The sequence below is a fragment of the Camelus bactrianus genome, chromosome 17 (genome assembly GCF_048773025.1).
Source record: "Camelus bactrianus isolate YW-2024 breed Bactrian camel chromosome 17, ASM4877302v1, whole genome shotgun sequence".
In the NCBI taxonomy this organism is placed as follows: Eukaryota; Metazoa; Chordata; class Mammalia; order Artiodactyla; family Camelidae; genus Camelus; species Camelus bactrianus.
The window spans coordinates 13,443,642-13,462,407 of NC_133555.1; the positions used below are offsets into that span (position 1 = coordinate 13,443,642).

Genomic DNA, 18,766 nt, shown 5'->3' on the forward strand with positions numbered 1-18,766 from the left:
CCTTTTAACTTAAAGTTACATTTAAATTTTTTCCCATTAAGAAGATAATGTAAGATCTTTATTAGTATTTTAGAGACTATAATATTTGGAGACTAAAAAATAAAAATACATAAATGCCTCTGTATGTGTATTTGTATGTATGAAGAACACATTTGATATTCAAAAACACACAAGTAATATGAAATTGGTCATATTTCCTATTAATACTTTAGACATATTGTAACATATTTGAGACCACAATGAATATATAATTTTGCCATTTGAATTTCTCCAATTATTACAATGCTACTAAAGACAGATTTAATGGCTCCATTATCTTCTGTCATATGGTTACTCTTTAAGTCACGTAGTTATTTCCATTTTTTTCCCTTTTATGAATATTGTGATAAACAATCCTACATATTTATTTTTAAGTACATATCCAAATACGTCATTAGGCTAATTCCTTAAAAGTGAGATTGATAAACCAGTAACATAAAAGCAATTTTATAGCTTTTGATAAATATTACAGAATTGTATTTCAGAAAAAAAAATAAATTAGTTAAATTCCTACTCTAGTATGTGACAGTATTAGTTCTATGGACAAGGCTGTAAAAAGCCTTTTTTTTAAAACAATATTTATCAATCTAATAGATAAATAATGGCTTTACAATTAGATTTTATTTAGTATTATGTATCAATTACCCATGCAAATTTGGGTATGTTTCAGGACAACATATTCTTACATAATCTGATTATTTTTAAAGGAATGACAAAACTTCATGGGACACCTATTTTTGTCAGGAGCATGCCTCTCTCCTGACAACGTCTTTTACTTTTCCCTCACTGTATTTTACATTTTGCTGGTTTTACTTAGAAAAGAGCACAGAGAATCTATTCTTTAAAATACCATTATGTTGACTGGGATAACTCCACATATTAAAATTAAACATTTCCAACTGGTGATATGTTACATCTTTTCATTCATTCAAATTTTCTTTGTCCTCTTCCCAACTTAGATGCTACATAGTTCTTGTTACGTAGTTTCTGATGTTACTTTGGTTGATACCGCAGTTAGTAACTACTGAAATTGCTGGGTGTGTTCCTTTTACTATTGTGATGGGTTATTATTTTCTTTTTGTTTTCTAACTATCTTCTGTTTTGAACAGGCAATTTATTATAAGTTTTTAAAAGATTAATAATTGAACGCTTAATGCAACCCTTCATATTTATTAAATCTGTTTTTTCCCAAGTGAATTTTCTTGAGTTTTCAGATAGAATATCAAATTATCTAATAATGCTACTATTATTAATACTAATATAATATTAAATATAATCTCTTAATATTTTCTTTATTTTCTTACATAACTGGTTATGGCTCAAGAAAAATAAATGATAGTGCTAATAGCAGATATTCTATTGCCGATTCTCAATGATTTATCAAAAATACTAGTGGAAGTTCATAATTAAACTCAATGCTGAATATTGACATGATAAATACAATTCATCCTTAATCATCTCCAATGACTGTATGGTATTATCTTTTGACATAATTTAGTTAATTAATATTAATATATATCATAATATTTATTTATCCATATTCACATTGATTAAATAAATTCTCCTTCATTCCAGTATAATTCTACCCATATTTACATATACTAATCATATGTATCTATTTGGTAAAAGAAATAATGACAATTTAACATGTTAATGGTTACTAATAATTTCTAAAATATCAAATTATAGGGCAATAAAAATGTTAGACACAATACAATTTTAAATAATCAATTTTCAGTCTTTCATTTTTAGTAAATATAAAATGATCAGGTAAATCAATAAAAGTATGTTTCCTCTCCATTTTAGAATCATTTAGAACTTTAAAATCTTGAATTCTCCCCACAATTTTTCCCTCCTCTCTCTCAATACACATTTCTTTCTCTCTTTCAAAACCAGGAGGTACTTTGAAAACAACTTAACCAGTGATTATGCTCACCTACAGTAACAATTACTTCATTAATAATAAAACAGTAGATAGTAATAAACCATGTAGATTGTATTCTGTCATCTTAGATGACTAAACATTTCTATGACAACTTAAAAAATATTAACAACCTATTCACAGAATATGTGTCACATTTATAAGAAATGCAGTAAGAAATATGTACAGAATATTGTTTATAAATGTATTAACTTTTAGCTTAATAAATGCTACCTTCATTAAGTAGAATAAATAATTTTCTGGTTTTTAGCTACCTTGTTCACTCAATAAGGTAAGGAACTGTTGAATGTTTCCACAGTCCCAAAACCTATGCTAGGTATTTAATATAAGACAATTTATCTCACGGTAAACATAATTTTAACTGTCAATATTTAATGGCAAAAATAATCAAGCTCTACTTTTATAGAAATAGTTAGCATTCATTTGGAAATCCTTACTTTCAATCATATGTAGATTTAAAGTCCACTAAGCTCATAATGATTAGAGTAAAAAGTATAAAGGATTGTACACATTTAAACAATTATTTAGTTTGACAGAAATACTCACGTTGGTTCTGGATTTCCTTTAGCTTCACATTCAATCTGAAAATATTCATCAAAGGGAAAGGCAACTTGGACTTTTGACTGTTTTATGATCGTTGGAACCTGTTGAACTAAATATTAAAATAGATATTTTAATAACACGCTCTTCAAAAACACTTTAAACATGCTGTCTATATTGGTAAGCAAAAGGAGTATAAAACAATGAAAGTTGTATTAACAAATCTGACTTCCTCTTTGCAAAATGTACTTAGCTATAAGGACTATACTTCACTGTCATCAATTCACGTTGCCTTGCACATTCATTTTATTTACACCCAGAATAATTTATCAATTTTTAAAGCAGAAGAAAAATAGTCCTATCATTACAACTTTAAAACATCAATACTTAAATTATCGGCATTTAGTCTACAGTGACGTGTACATGCATTTTTACTTAGTTCATTTTCACAATTCTGTTTTTTCTGTATGGTTTTCAAAGATATTATAATTAATTTACTACTTTTATATAGTTTATTCCCACTGAAATTTGATAACTTAATTTTATCATTGGGCATTAGATTTTTTTTTTTTCGTTTAAAAGAGAGCCTTAAGCTTACAGATTTTCCTTTATTGATAAGTGACTTATGATAAATTTCCAGGCTTGGACACAAATGGTAATGATTCTGGATAAATCTTAATATAATTTCGTAAGGAAATATTTACCACAAAGAACATATGAATACAGTGGTTTCCCACATCACTGCCACCAATAAACACTAGCATTTTAAAATAAAATACTTTACTAATTATTATGAAAAAAAAACTCATTCTCTATTTTTACTTCTATATATCGCTTTTGTTGTGAATATTTCCCTAAGCTTGTTTATTATTTGTCCTTTCCCACTTACAAATATTCCTTTTATACTTTTTAATCCCACTTGGAGGCTTGAGATTGTTTTTTCCCCGTTTTAAATGGATTCTACCTATTCAAGTATTTCCTCATCTTGTGATAAACATTGTGTTTGACAAATTAGGTAACCATCAAGACAAATTTAAAAAGCAGGGGTCGACTTTGCCTCCAACCAACTCAAGTAGCTGGATGGCATTTCTGAGAACTGTGACTATGACATAAACGTATTAATGCTGAAGATACAAACTTGGGTTATATTTTGAAATAGGACACAGATCATGAAATATGTAAAAATTTACTGTCAGGGGGCACTTGATAGTTTTCAAATTAAGACATGATAATTTTACTATGGTTCTTAAAATCTCTGTAAGGGGACAGGGTTGAATTCACAAGGAAGTATAAATGGTTCAGCAGCAAGAACCTGACTTTGGCAAATGTTTTGAGAAAAGCAATTTTCAGAAAGGCACTGAGAGTGACTGCATGAGTAATATTGCAAAGTGGAGTTACAAACAGGCCCTAAACCCTGTGACATGAGTAATATTGCAAAGTGGAGTTACAAACAGGCCTTAAACCCTGTGACATTGAGCCAAGCCCTGAACCACTCTGTTTTCTCATTTGTATAATTAGAGGCTCAAGTCAGATAAATAGACTTTTTAGTCACAGAATTCTTTTACACCCTTAAAAATTATAGGAAATCCTCAAAGGGTTTTGTTCATTAGGATATATTTAATAATATTTGGCATATTAGAAATTAAAACTGAGAAATCTCAAATTTATATTAATTTAAAATAATCCTTTTTTTTAAATAAACAACATTTATTCAAAAATACTAAATATAAAGAGAACAGTGGGACTGTTCTACATTATTGCAAGTCTCTTTAATATCTTACTAGAAGGCAGCTGGATTCTTATTTCTACTTTGATATTCAATTTGTTTCAATAAGTTGTTTTGTTGAAATAAATGAGGAAAATCCGAACTTATACAGATGTGTACTTGAAAAAAGGTGAGATAGTTAATAGTCCTTTCTGGTAATTGTGGGCACTGTTCTTGGATAGTATACCAAAAATCAATAAGTGGTAGTTTCTTAAGGGTTTACTGCAATATGGAACCTGAAACCATATTGACAAATGTTCATTCTGTCATATTAATCTATATTCATCCATGGGTACTTTTTAATTCATGCCTGGTTTTGTAACATCTTACAATATTCACTTAGAAAATAAATACTGGTTCACTGAGTTATGCAGAACTTCCAAATACTGACACATGTCATTATACAATATTAAAAATTCACATTTGTCAATATTATCACTGATCCAAGAAAAGCCTTAAATGTTGGGAAGCTCTCAAACTCACTGCAGAAGGCACAAGTTTTCCACAATTCTAATTTTTGCTTGAACATTTAAATTTTATCGACAACATACATGATCCCTTGTTTCTCTTGAAGTGACAAGCTCACTTCGTTTGTTTCAGGAAAAATACCCATCAGTCATCAAATTCTGTCTGTCAGTTATACTTTTAAGTAAAAACTGCATTCAAATCATGACACTATTGAGGAATAGAGACTACCACGGTACTTTGTTACATAGCAGAACTATTTCATATTCCTTTCCCAGTTCATCCCACAGAACACCAACAAGAATGTACTCAAGGATAAGAATTTAATAAAATCAATAATGTTTAACTGTTTCAACAAGGAAAATCTTAGGCAAAACTTGTTTTTTTTAGACGTTTGGTTTGCTTTACTACGAGTATACGGTCAGCAGCAATCTCAAGAGTACTGGCACAGTTTGGTGCCCATGGCTGGAACTGCATTTTCCCCACCATTGCTTTTGTAATGTCAGTGCAAATGTCAACATGGTGAAAAAGGAAAAATGACACCTCAGTATTATGAAATGTGATCTCATGGACTGCCTGAGCAAATCTGTGTGACCCTGAAGGGTCCATGTATCACATCTTGAGCATTGATGCCATCCTAATACAGTAACTCGACACCATTTTCAATTCTAAATTTCAATTTTCTTTTTACTTTCGCCTAATGAATCTAATAATTGAGTTTTACTAGCTTAGCGACATTAGCGTTAAGTTTAGGCTTTACCCATTGAATACTCATAAACATTGTAATAACATGCAAATAACATTCATATGTTCATTGACATTTTCCTTATCACTGATTACCACCATTTCTAAGTAGAGCAGGTCTTGAATTTGTTGCAAATTCGTATTATTTAAATGTTATTACAGTTATAAATGGTGAGGGATATGCACAATAGCGCCAGTCCCTAAGATATCAGCTAATAACTTGTGAACAATTTGTTTATTAGAACATTATTCTTTCTTAAATTTGCTAAGGTTACAAAGTGTCAGCAATAACTAATTATTCAGGGAATGCAGCTAATAACCTTTGGGTGTTTATAAAATATATATTCTACATTATAAATCCTTTCCTCTATAATTAGGCCAATTACAGAGACACCAGATTTGTTGACATTCAAATTGGACACCTGCTTTAGTTGCATTTGCTAGTGAGAGCTCTAGAGTACTGAAATAAATGGAGAATATTCAGTTGCTCTGAAAACATGTCATTAATATTTTATAACAACTGTTGTCTAAGGACATTACACCATGAAAATGCATAAGTAACGGAGACAACCAGAATAAAAACGTGTCTTAGGGACTAATACAAAATTTCATATCCTTCACCACTGATGAACTCAATGAAAAGAGATGGAAGGAAAATGTATATTCTATGCTCAGGACTCTGAGTCAGGAATCCTAGTGCATCTTTGGTGCTCCTGGAAAGAAAATGTAAAAGTATTAACCTCTTTCCTGCAAAGACTGACAAGAACCTTGCTCTTAATTTAGCACTGCATACTCAAACCAAAAGAATCTACTAAAGATGAATTATTTCAGGTTCTTGACCAGTGTTTGTACAAACAGTCTGGTATATATTGTGTGTAGGGTAACATAATTCAGCTTGATTTAAACAGAACTTTAAACTTGTACATCTGTAGAACAGGTAGGTAAAATTCCTTAAGAAAGGCGAATATTCAAACACAGACTTGACCATCTCTCAAGGACAGTAGAGAAAAGATTCTTACCATGGGGTTGAACTATAAATGCAGGGCTGCCCAAAGTGTGTCATGTGAAATTGCTGCATCGAGTATTTAAGGGAGCCCTCAGAAAATGGTTTTAAAACATATTATATGGTCAGAGGATTATTTCCTTTTCTATTCACATTCAGACCAAGTACTTCACAACAAAAGTTTCAGTTCACTGTTAGCACCTCTCTAATATTTATTCAACTTTCTGAGGTCAAGACTAATTCCCTGAAATTGAGATGATCTGCAAAGATTATTTCCAATGCTATGATTCCAACAAACAACCGTTATTTCTTGTAAGTCCCCAAATTATACATAGAAGAGATATTAGAGATTAATATTTGAACTATACGGATAAAAACATCTCAATGGCCTTTTCTTTATCCCATGTGCTAATAAACAAGAGAAATTCCTAAACCTGTACATTACATAGTTTATATACAATTTTGTAACGTGTATGCAGATGTATCATTTTTGAACTTTCAATTACTGTAACTTGTTCAAACTGATTTATGATGGTTAGAGATTTACATCCATTTTTACCAACATATGCTAAGATATATACACCCATAAAAATGACTGAACAACCTTTTGATACGAATTCACCCTACAGAATGCTCTAACTTTGCAGAATTGGTATCATTTAATACTTTTAGTTATATACTATGAAAATTTTTCTAGTATTTTCCTAATTTTCATTCTTAAATATATACTTTTGAAAAATAATTCAAAGTTTACTAAATTCCTTTTTGTCATAATTGGTTGAATGCCAGTCATTTCTGAGCCACAACTCTTTCTAAAATAAACTCATCTGATACATAGAAGCAATAGCTGTTGGTAATATTGCAGACTACCTTACATGGTCAAATACCGCCTGATTTATAGGTTATACATCTTGTTATGTGCCAAGTTTACAAAGAGGCTAAAAGCCTGAGAAGCAAAATTAATTAATTATAGCAAGCAGCCAAATAAATATAAGCCTTCTAAAAAATATAAATGGAGGACACAAAGTTTGATGATTGCTATAAAATCTGTAGAAATATGGTAGAAAAATCACATGCTCAATCTATAATTTTTCTACTTAAAAATCAAAATGCAAATATGGACTTCCCTAAGTAGGTACTGAATGTTGTCACTTTACCTGAAAGTGGTATATCAACAGCTGTTGAGAATTTTAACAGGAAGAAAATTATAGATGTGATTAATCCTCTTCCACTTAACAGCATCTCCATTGCTCTTCAGGAAGGAGGCAACCCAGAAAAGAATGAAAGTCTTAATGTCTCTTCTTATGTTTGGCTTAAAGCTGAGAAGAGTGTGGTTAACCTGGAAACTCAAAAATAAATAAACAAACAAACAAACAAACAGAATAGCATATACTCTAAGTTCATGTACACTAAAAGGTCAACATAACAGAAATTAAATACATTTTTTCTGCTGCCAATGATTTCCTTTTTATGAAACTATTCTCCAGTAACTCCACACAAATATACTTAGTTTTTTCTCTTTGTAGTTAAAATAAAGTTGATAGATGCTACAAGGTTAACCATCAACCATTTCCCTTGTGTGGTTGAGAATATTTCCTAAAATGACAAATAACTTACAGTGGTAATTAAAAATAATTTCAAATGTGTCATTATGTCAATTGACACCCATTTTCCTGATGAACTGAATTATTTCAATCCACAAAAAATAAAAAGTGAAAAAATTGCTTTCACTATAAAAAGCAGAACACTGCCTAAGTTTTACACATATGCACAAATTTGGAGGATACTGAACTATCTAGCTATTTCTAAGATGAAAAACCAGAAGAGAATATTAATGTCTTGGCCTTTGAATTTTTCTTTTCCTTCTCTCTTCTGAAACACTGATAATAGTCATCTAAATTCATTGTTTATAATTATATATCAACTCTTTACCTGCAATCTATTATTTAATATTCTGTTCCATTAACATTCAATGCTGATTTCTTTAAGGGCATCTTATGTATTTGTTTAATGAGCTGTCCTCTATCTGTAAGGAGTAAAGCTTTCAAATGTTTTTAGACTATTATTTCCAGATTAATATATCATCCTACCCTGAAATAGAGAATAAAAATACCAGACAGCCAAGTGAGTGAAAACAGGCTCAATTTCAATTAATCTACTGATTTAGGCTAGTGAGATCTACAGTCTCTAATTGCCATAATAAAATAGCTCGTAGATACTAATTGTTCAATAATGATGATCTTACTTTTGTAATTTTAATGATTTTTAACTACAGGGTCTTGATCCAAGAAATTCTCTCCCATAAAAGTATGCTACACTGAAGCTCTGATTTTAAATGACTATCAATTAAAAGCCATAACAAACATTGATGATACCATCAGTTTCCAGAATACGGATAATGGTTAGCTTTACATTTGACCTTATCTCCTGCAGGGATTAGCTTCAATTTACCTGAGACATATACATTAAGAGGCTATTACATAAAAGTCATTGGAAGCTTAAATGTGACCCCCTGCAAGCAAGACTCCACTAGGCGATGATGACGACAGCCCCAAAATAGCTTTCGTCTTGAAAAGGGACAGTCTGTCACAGTTTCACTGTCAGAATGCAGAATGGGCATAGTGTTTAGTAATTATGTTTTGCAACAGTAAGATAGCAATAAAATTATATTACCATTTGTCTTTCTTCAAAGAATATGAATAAACTGCCTCACACCAGACCTCAAAATAAAAGCAATTATTGCAACTCAGGATGGAGCTGACTTTAAGAAAAAAATACATACTAAACTATTTTTGAGGCATAGTCACATAAAGTTGATGTCTGACTGCCTGACATTAACTCGGATCCAAAAAAGAATCAATGAATTTTCATGAATCTGGACCAACTGGGTTACATCTTCCTACTATGCCAGCTCATCCTCAGAAAGAAGAAAATCACCCCTGGCATCTCCCGCAAAAGGAAACAGATGTCTTACTGTCATTAAGAACTGATCCTTCCCACTGCCTCAGCTTCTCCAGCATCACTAGTGTGACAGTGATTAAGAACAGATTGGTTTTGAGACAGAAAAAAGGAACATGGATAGGGATGCATACCATATGGGACACTTCTAACACAACAATAAGGAAATGGAACTCTTTGTGTCTCCAAAACAATAGCCTCTAACATACACACATCATCAACTTTGCAGTGACCTCATAGAGCCCAGTGATGTTCTTACAAAAGCTCCACAGTGTTAAATCTAGAAACAACTTACTCCCTTGACTTAAATTCATTTGCTGCTTTAAAAAAATGGAGAAGAGAGTTGGCTTAGCCTTTCCATTCTACCTGGCCTCCCAGAAAATGTCAGCATACTGTGGCCTGCTGCCCAGCGGCAGGAGAGCTTGATGTGCAGTGAATAAGAACATTGAAAGTGGAGTCAGTTTATCACGAGTTCAAAGCCATCACTTATTAACTCTGTGGCTTTAGGCAGTTCACCCAACCTTTCTTGCTCATCCCTATAAATGAATGTAAGATTTGATGTCCTGCAAGCATACTTACCTGTGTTAAGTGAGATAAGATATGTTCAGCATACATAACAGGGTAACAAAGCAAACTGACTCCTAGCAATAGTGATGGTAACTTTGTTGTTAGTGGAAATTAGGATATAGCCTCTAGTAATAACACCCGGATTCAGAAAGGATCAATAACTTATATGACTTCTATTTGAGTTATAAAATCGTAAGGACTTAAAAAATGAAAGACTATTCACTCAAGTATTTAGTGGTGAAATGATCATGATTTTCAATACTCTAAAAAAAAGTTTTTCAAAGTGTAGGGGGAGGGTGATAAACTGCTATCAAAAAGTCTTCAATTCTTCTTACTTCCTGGATCCCCAGGCTTTGCAAGATGACTTCACAGGTATTTCCTCACTTCTTAAATCTGGTTGGTCTTTGACCAAGAGTATGAGCTCTAAGCTCAGGCCTCAGGAAGTCTGGCCTATTTTTTATTCTCTCTTTTTTAGAACCCTGCTCAGTCTAGACTGGATCAGCCTGCTGGAAGATGAGAGGGATTTCCCCATCACCACCTGTAACCCTCTGCCAACAACCACCAGTGTGGGAGGAAAGGCATCCTAGACAAGCCAGCCCCAGACGACTTGCCAGTTGAACACAGATGCAGGAACCAGCCTGATCATCATCAGTCCAGACTGGCTAAGATCGCAGAACTGCCTGACTAGGGTCAGGACACACTACCCCCAAATATGGCATGTTGGCTTACTGAATGTTTTAAGCTGAAGGAATTTTAGGAAGGAATTTTAGGTGACTGACAGGCTCTTTGACCTTCCCCTAAAGCAATTCATAAAACCCTCATGTGAGACTTGCCCTCCCCATACATGGAGGAAAGGAGCATCCTTATCTCCCAGGCTGGAGGGGTGCTGTAAGGAATCTGCATGAACAGACTTTGCCAAATTTCTTGCAGTTTACTACACTTGGCTCAGACCCCTTTGGTTCTATCACATTTTTCCACGCTCTTCCTCAACCCTAGCATGAAAAAGCTCAGGTGTAACCACTTCTTCAGGTCTTCACTTCCTTGTGAGGGCTCCCATATCACATAAAACTTAGACCACATAAAGCTGCATGCTTTTCTCCTGTCTTTTGTTACAGAGACCCAGCCGAGAACACAGAAGAACAGAAGGAAAAAATATCTATTTCCTCCTCCACACATCTGAAGAAAACAGTACACTTAGGAAGAGTACTAAATGTTTCTTGTATGAAATCAATCTGTTTTAGCATGGTTTTCAATTCAGAAATAGCTAATTGATAGTGTACGTAGAATAAAAGAAATGATATAATATTGATCATTGCTGAAGCTGCACTATACATATGTATATTATATATATTATATATTAATATTAGTTTATATATTATTATATATGTATATGGAAGTCCTTTTTTCTATCTGGGCCATATTTGAATATTTCCATAATAAAGACACTTTTAGTCTTTATTCAGTCTGTGGAAATCAAAAATTAGTATAAAATATTCCAACAGCAGTAAGGAGATTCCTTTAGGCAAAAGGTGGACAAAATAATGAGAACATCCACTGGCATACTTCCATAACAAAAACAAAATAATAGGCAAAAAGATTCCTTTAAGGCTACCATGCTATCCAGAGCTCTTTTGTTTGAACCAGATTCAGAAAATTTGGGGTTTCTTTGAACACAAGTGTATCTGTTCCACACATTCTGCACAAGAAGTATATAATGTAAGCCAAAGTTTGTTCCTTATATCTGTTCCACACATTCTGCACAAGTAGTATATAATGTAAGCCAAAGTTTGTTCCTTATTCCTTTTTGGGTTTGGGATGTCATGGTCCAACTAAGAAAATATAAGCCCAGTTTATATTAATTATCTAAATCTGGATAGCTGTTAGTATATACTCTGGATGTCTTCTGATATTTTTTTCATGCTTTAAGTCTTAATTCACTGATTTTGCATTTTTTTCTTTTGTAGTCTGCTTTAAATTCCATTAATGTAGTAGAGGAAAGGCAAAAAGTAATAAAATGAGTTAAGATTATAATGTCACTTTGTATATATATATGCCACCTTTCTAAATCATAGAGTAACACAAAGAATTTTTAAATTAAAGGCCTTGAGCTTTTGTTAATATATTCTGAATAATCATTCCCTAGTAACCACTTGTTTTTTTCACACTTAGCAGTAATGGTGTCATGTTTACTCAAAACCTTTGACACTATGATTTTCCAATGGTCCTGCTGAATTGTAGATACTTTTTTTTTCCCTTGAAGGAAATAATGTACCACAAATACATATACCTGAATTTCAAAATAAAGACATTCCTGTCACTCAAAAAGGAATAGAATCTGACCAGTGAGGTAAATGGACCAAAAGTAGCTTAGGAAGGCAGCTAGTTTGGGATAGTAGAATTCCCCTTGCTGGTGTTTTTCACATTCTTGGCATTTTCTGTCCATAATTACTCACAAACATGCTCAGGTCAAATTTCTAAAAAGAAAGTATAATTAAGGAAGTCCACAGGAATAAAAAAAAAAAGTCATGATCACTATTCCTGAAAGCCTTCTTCCTACTGGAGCAGCTACACAAGGAAGCCATGTCAGCAGCAGCCCACCTGCCATTTCTAAAGGAGGAGGAGAAGGTAAACAGCCCCCAGAAGGGCTGTGTCGACATTCCTCTTCACTAAGAAATAGGATTAGGTTGTTTCAGCCACCACGGTTTCTAGAGATCAGAATGAACTTTGTGCATGCTAAATCACTGAACAACATTTTTCTACTGGGGAAGCTTGAAATAGATGAGCAACTTTTAGTATAGTCAGCAGGAAGGGATACATTATTATACTGGCATCCAGATTGGGGTTTTAAAAATAACTCAATGGATTTGTGTACCAGTCTGGGACAGTGCTATCATGTAGAATTGTTTAAATTTTATTTTCTTTCCACATAATAAAGGCTTAAGAATCACCTGCAATAAGCAAGTGTCTTTTATATAAGGCCATTTGACATTTTCGTGATGGGGTGGATGTCACTCTCACTTCCCTCTGACTTCAAGTGTCCTTTATGAAATTCCTTTTCATGTGACTGTCAAGCTAGGGTAAACTAGTCCCCTGATTCAGGAATCAGATCTTAAGCAGAGGAAGTCCAACATATTTCCATAAGCCTGAAGTGTGATCTGAATCACTCAACACCTTGAAGCTGGGAAAGGATAAACACCAAGAAAATGAAAAGGCTTTTGTTCACTCGCATGCTTGGCTAATACCATAAATCAATTTACAAGTGTCATAAACACAGTAATCCTGAAATAACTGTTAATGGCTTTTCACTCTGAAAACACAGGAACTATTGTGCATTATGGCCATATCCATTCAAACTGTGTTTCATGTCACTGAAGTGACAAGACAAAAGAATTGCTTGGAGTGTTAATTCATCCCCCCTGCAGAAGATCAAAGAAATGAAGATTTCTATATAAGCAAAGTGATTTTATTGGAAAAATGTCAGCTTTAATTAGTAAGTTTGTTGGATAAACTAATATCAATAATAATACTATTTGTTTAATTGAACAGCAAAATACTGTGCTTGAGCTGACAGGAGTAAAACTGAATCTAATCTTTATTTGTTTGCTTTCCCTTTTATTTATCTATAGAGTCAAAATTCTTACCAAGCAGTATGCTGAAAATGGTTATCTAATTCAAATTCTTTCACAATGGAGAAAAAGAAAACCACCAAAATTCAAGATCACTTGACTCTAGGGATGGAGAAAACGATCTTATATCCCCACATGTCCTAAATCACGTTGAGTTACTTCTCACAAAACTCTGGTATATCAGTGATGATCATCTAGGGGATTTATTGAGGAATAACACGAATATATTAAATACACAAAACTTCGTATACAGCTCAGTGAATTATTACATGTGCATAAATTTGTGTAACTACTTCTCAAACCTTTTAAAGAGTTTTAGTGACACAATGCATTCCTTTAGCTTCCTTCCTAGAGGACTCTAGATGGCCAGGTTCATAAGAATGCAGAGCTCCTTTATGCTCCCCTAGCCTACTGGATTCAAATCAGGGTGACATGTGAATTACAGGAGGGCAGTTTTTGTTGTCACAAGAACTGGGGAGTGCTGTTAGCATTTATTGTGCAGGATCCATGGATCTGAAAGGACCTGCAGGGGTCCATGAAGTCCTGCCCAATGAAAAACCTCTCTACCTGAAAAGCACCCCCCCCCCGCAGCTATTCTGGTGTTAGTGTGCTCGGTGAAAAGAAGGTTGTGTGGTTGATAAACTAGGGGTAAACTACATGCACCACTATATGCACCTTTGAAAAATTCCAGTGCACATTAGCTTACAAACATTGATAAATTAATTTTGCTTAATTTAGGGTTTCATAAACTTACTCGACTATGAAAATCTATGTGTGTGTGCATGTGTGCTATTTTTCATCAAATTCACATATGGAAGAAACTGCTTTATGAGCCATCATCAGAAACAATAATTGTTAATGAGGAGGTCAATAATAACAGCTATCAGACTTAAAACTCTATTGAGCAATTTTTCTGTGTCATAATTCCTTTTACAGATGAACAACTCATTTAATTCTCATATTTTCATGATGCAGACTTTATAATAACAATATCTATTTTATATACAAGAAAGCTGGGATACAGAATGCTCAAAGTCTTATAGCTACAATGTTGAGTTGAAGTTAAAACCAATGCAATCTTTTCTAGAACAATTGTTCTTAACTATTTTACCTACAACCATTTGGAAATAATCTTTAAGATTTCAAGACATTTATTGACTTTCAGAATAAATAATGATAAATAATAAAACACATCAAATGAATCAAAAAAGAAATATAGGGAGCCACTATAGAAAGTTACTTACTGAGTAATTCCATCAGGTCTTGACTAACATGTCCTAGAAAAACTGACTAAAATATACAAATAGAGCATTTACTTCAGAGAAAAAAAAAACTGCAACTAGATTATCTAGAACTTTATATTGTATTATTCAAAAGTTATCTCAACTAAGTACATTCCATCACTTCTAATTTGAGTGAAAGTGTCTGTGGATTATAGTCTCATCTAAAATAATCCAACAACCAACTTTCAAAAGTATGGGAATCTTAATATATGAGAGAAAGAAATTAGAGATTTCTGAACTCTAACAAAAAGATCAACTCAGGATATAAGTTCTTGTTAAAGCAAGCATCCTCATAACTTTTCTTTTTTTCTATCTCACTTCCAGCCCCTCTTCACAATACCTACAATTAGAGAAGATGACTAATAACTTATTTTTTTTTAGAGGATAGGTTATTACTAGAAAAAACTGTATTCTTAATCACAAAAATACTAAAACAAAGAACTAAGAATAATAAAATAGTATACTTTGCTAGCAGTTGAACCATTTATAAAAAAGGACTACTTTGTGATCTTTTTTTTCTATGAACATTTTAAAATATTTTTTTGAAGTATAGTTGACTCACAATATTGTGTTAGTTTCAGGTGTACATCAAAGTGATTTGGAGATATATATATATATTTTTTTTTTTATTTTCCATTATAGGTTATTACAAGATACCGAATATAGTTCCCTGTGCTACACAGTAAATCACTGTTGTTTATTTTATATATGGTAATATCTATCTGTTAATCCCATATTTCTAATTTTTCCCTCCACTCCACTTCCCCTTTAGTAACCATAAGTTTGTTTTCTATGTCTGTGAGTGTTTCTGTTTGTTAATAAATTCATTAGTATTATTTTTTAGCTTCCACATATAAGTGATATCATATGATATTTGTGTTTCTCTGCCTGACTTACTTCATTTAGCATGATAAGCTCTAGGTCCACCCATGCCTGCTGCAAATGGCGTTATTTCATTCTTTTGTATGGCTGAGTAATATTCCACTGTGTATATATATGCCATATCTTCTTTATCCATTCATGTGTTGATGGACACTTAGGTTGCTTTAAAAATAAGCTATTGATACCCAGGTGTCAATCAGATCAAACCTTAATTTTAAGAATTTTTATCTTTCTCTACTTTTCTTCTGTCATTAAATACCATCCCCTCTATTTATTCCCTCTGTATTTATTCCTTATATATTTCAGTTTTGCTCAGTATCAACAAAGCCATTTTCAAAAAGGAAATGAATTACTTCTAGGTAAGTTAAAAGCTCTTTTCCTTATATCCATTAAGACCAGTGGCATAAACATATGTAAAAATGGGTTTCATTGAGTCTGGAAATCAACAATAAAAATCAACCATAAGCAAGAATTTTGTAATTTTCAATAGGCTAATAAATAGATAATACAATTAATAATTACACTTTAAAAAAAAGAAAACTGATTAGAAAAATATACCTAAGTTTTAGGTGGCTTTAATATGCTTTTTTCGCTTTTCTGTATTAGTCAAATAAATGCCTTTCATGCACACACTCTACTTATAAAACTAAAATAAGGGCTCACAGATTGTTTATACATCTGCCTCATGCATGTGTTTGTAAGAGACTGTCCACTCCTTGAGGGAGGCACCAGATCCTATCCATTCTTACTGCACCTGCCTGAAGTGTAGGAGACACTCAATAAACATTTCTGAATAAAAGAATGAAGCCCATATATATGTCCACCAAAGAATATATTCTGCGTAAATGCAGAAGATTTGATAAAATTCTAAATATACTTTTTTCTTGTTCATCCAAAAGCAACTCAGAAATTAAATTTTCTGAATTACTTATCAAAGTAAATATGGATTTGGATATATAGAACATTCATCTAAACACTGCTAGGATTGTTCTAATAATAACAGCTAGAAGAAACAGAATTTTCAATGACTGTCATTAATTTTATCAGTATTTACTCGAGCCCAATTATATTCATAGCTTTTAGTGGTTCTGATAATTGCCAATACAAGACAAGTATTACATTTTCTAAAATGTACTTCAGTATACTTCAACACAGACTGGGTGATAGGACTGAATTTTAATCCATCCCATAGTGTGTCTAGGTAATATTTTAAAGGTTTTAATCAAAACTTTTCTAAATTTCTAATCAAATGTAGCAGAATTGCCTACTACAAGTACTTCAGCTATCATTATTTTTTAAAATATCAGATGGCTTGTTAATGATTGTAATAGATGTTAGAATAATGCTCCAGAGTTAAACAAGTAGTGTTCAAGATACAGGTGGATTCACTAGAAATGTCCAGACAGAAGCATCTTTGCATAAACACAATATAAAAATCGAGCAAGCCCTCCAGCCTACAATTTCATTGTACTCCAAGCTAAGGATTCTACTGATTCCTGCAATCAGAGTTTCTTTCTTCCCCACTGCAACTGGAAGGGTAGCTGAATCCAGCAGCCAGAACTTCAACTTATCTGCCTCTAAGGATGCTGTCTTGCAGAGTTCTATCACAATGCCTCAAAGGTTTAATGGTCAGCACTGCACTGAGCTGACAGAATGAAGGGTATAACTGAGAATAGTGTGCATGCCTGTGATCAAGCATGTGTATGAGCTCATGTGTACATCTGATGATTAATACATGTTTATTCAGCTAGGAAATTTCAGCTGAGACTGTCTTTGTCCTATAGCGCTTGATAGCCATGATAAAACCCTCAACTTCCTTTCAGTCTTGGAAACTACCAGGATCTACAAGAAGAACCCAATGATGAAAAAAAAAAAAACTGGATTAAGTCAAGATGCACAAATCTAGAAAATATTATACGCTATAAGCTTTCTGTCTGGAGGCACTGGTCAAAAAAAGACACTCATAAATCTGAAGAAGTTATACACCATTAACCTTAACCTTAGTCCATTTTGAAGGCTTTAAAGAATAAACTCCACCAACTGGTACTTGAGCATGGTCTCATTTTTCTTTAATCTTCAAAAGCCATTTAAGAATCTTATAAGGACTAGAAGGGTCATTATTATCAACTGCTAGCAAATAGCAAGCACGTGAACAAGTTACTATTAGGTCTTCCAGGGAGGAAGGACCAGGCTGGATGATGAAGATAAATGCTCCATGATTTGGGGTATCTCGCTTCTGATTCTCTGTCTGTACTATCTCACAAGCATTTGTTAATTTTTTCATCTTTTTTGTTTTGTCCCCACACTTCTTTTTCCATTTTCTGAGGCAAAAGTATCCAAGGCAATTAATTCATTGGTTTAAAATGCTAAAGGCTACATTGTAATACTAAAACTTTCTGCTTATTTTCTCTTTAAATTTGTAATTCATAAAAATATCCCTTTTGTCAATTCATAACTTTTAGGTGAAACATAATAAAGCAAATCAACTATTGTCAATGAGATCTGGGGCTTATTAAGGACATAATACTTAGGCATTATCACAGTCTAGAAGTTGTAAAGGTAGAATTTATTCAAATTCATAAAAATGTCATTAAGTATTTTTGGGTTTTTTGCCAATAGTCTAGTAAAAGTATGAATCTTCAGGTGTGTTAACAATGTTAAGCCTATCACTAAACAAATTCTAAAAAGCAATCTTATTCTATTCAAGTCATAAAATTCAAAGTATGACTCCTAGGTAGTTAAGAGAAATTTATAAATAGCTTATAATTTCCTTTGGCTCATCATCACTCTGATGATGGCATTAGAGCTGACAAAGTTGATTGATAACCATTTGTGCTTTTATGAGAATAATTAATGCAGAATCCTGGGCCAATGACCTAGATCTTTAAACCCTTTATGTCTTGTACTCGCTTTCCATGAATAAGAAGTAAGAACAAGAAAGCAGTATCAGCT

General features: G+C 32.8%; 1 protein-coding gene across 16 annotated transcripts in view; it reads right to left on the reverse strand.

Moving 5' to 3' along the window:
* The window catches only part of CHL1 (cell adhesion molecule L1 like), a 183,920-nt gene that overhangs the window by 74,635 nt on the left and 90,519 nt on the right, over positions 1-18,766 (reverse strand). For 7 of the 16 annotated variants that reach the window (XM_045507066.2, XM_045507057.2, XM_045507064.2 and 4 more), the window contains 2 exons: positions 7,656-7,837; positions 2,528-2,633 (listed from right to left, as the gene is read on the reverse strand). In XM_045507066.2, coding sequence (XP_045363022.1) covers positions 2,528-2,633; positions 7,656-7,746 — 197 coding nt within the window. In that variant the 5' untranslated portion in view covers positions 7,747-7,837. Of the gene's footprint in view, positions 1-2,527; positions 2,634-7,655; positions 7,845-18,766 lie in introns of all 16 variants that reach the window. The other 9 variants (XM_045507065.2, XM_010970584.3, XM_010970583.3 and 6 more) reach the window with 2 other exon arrangements.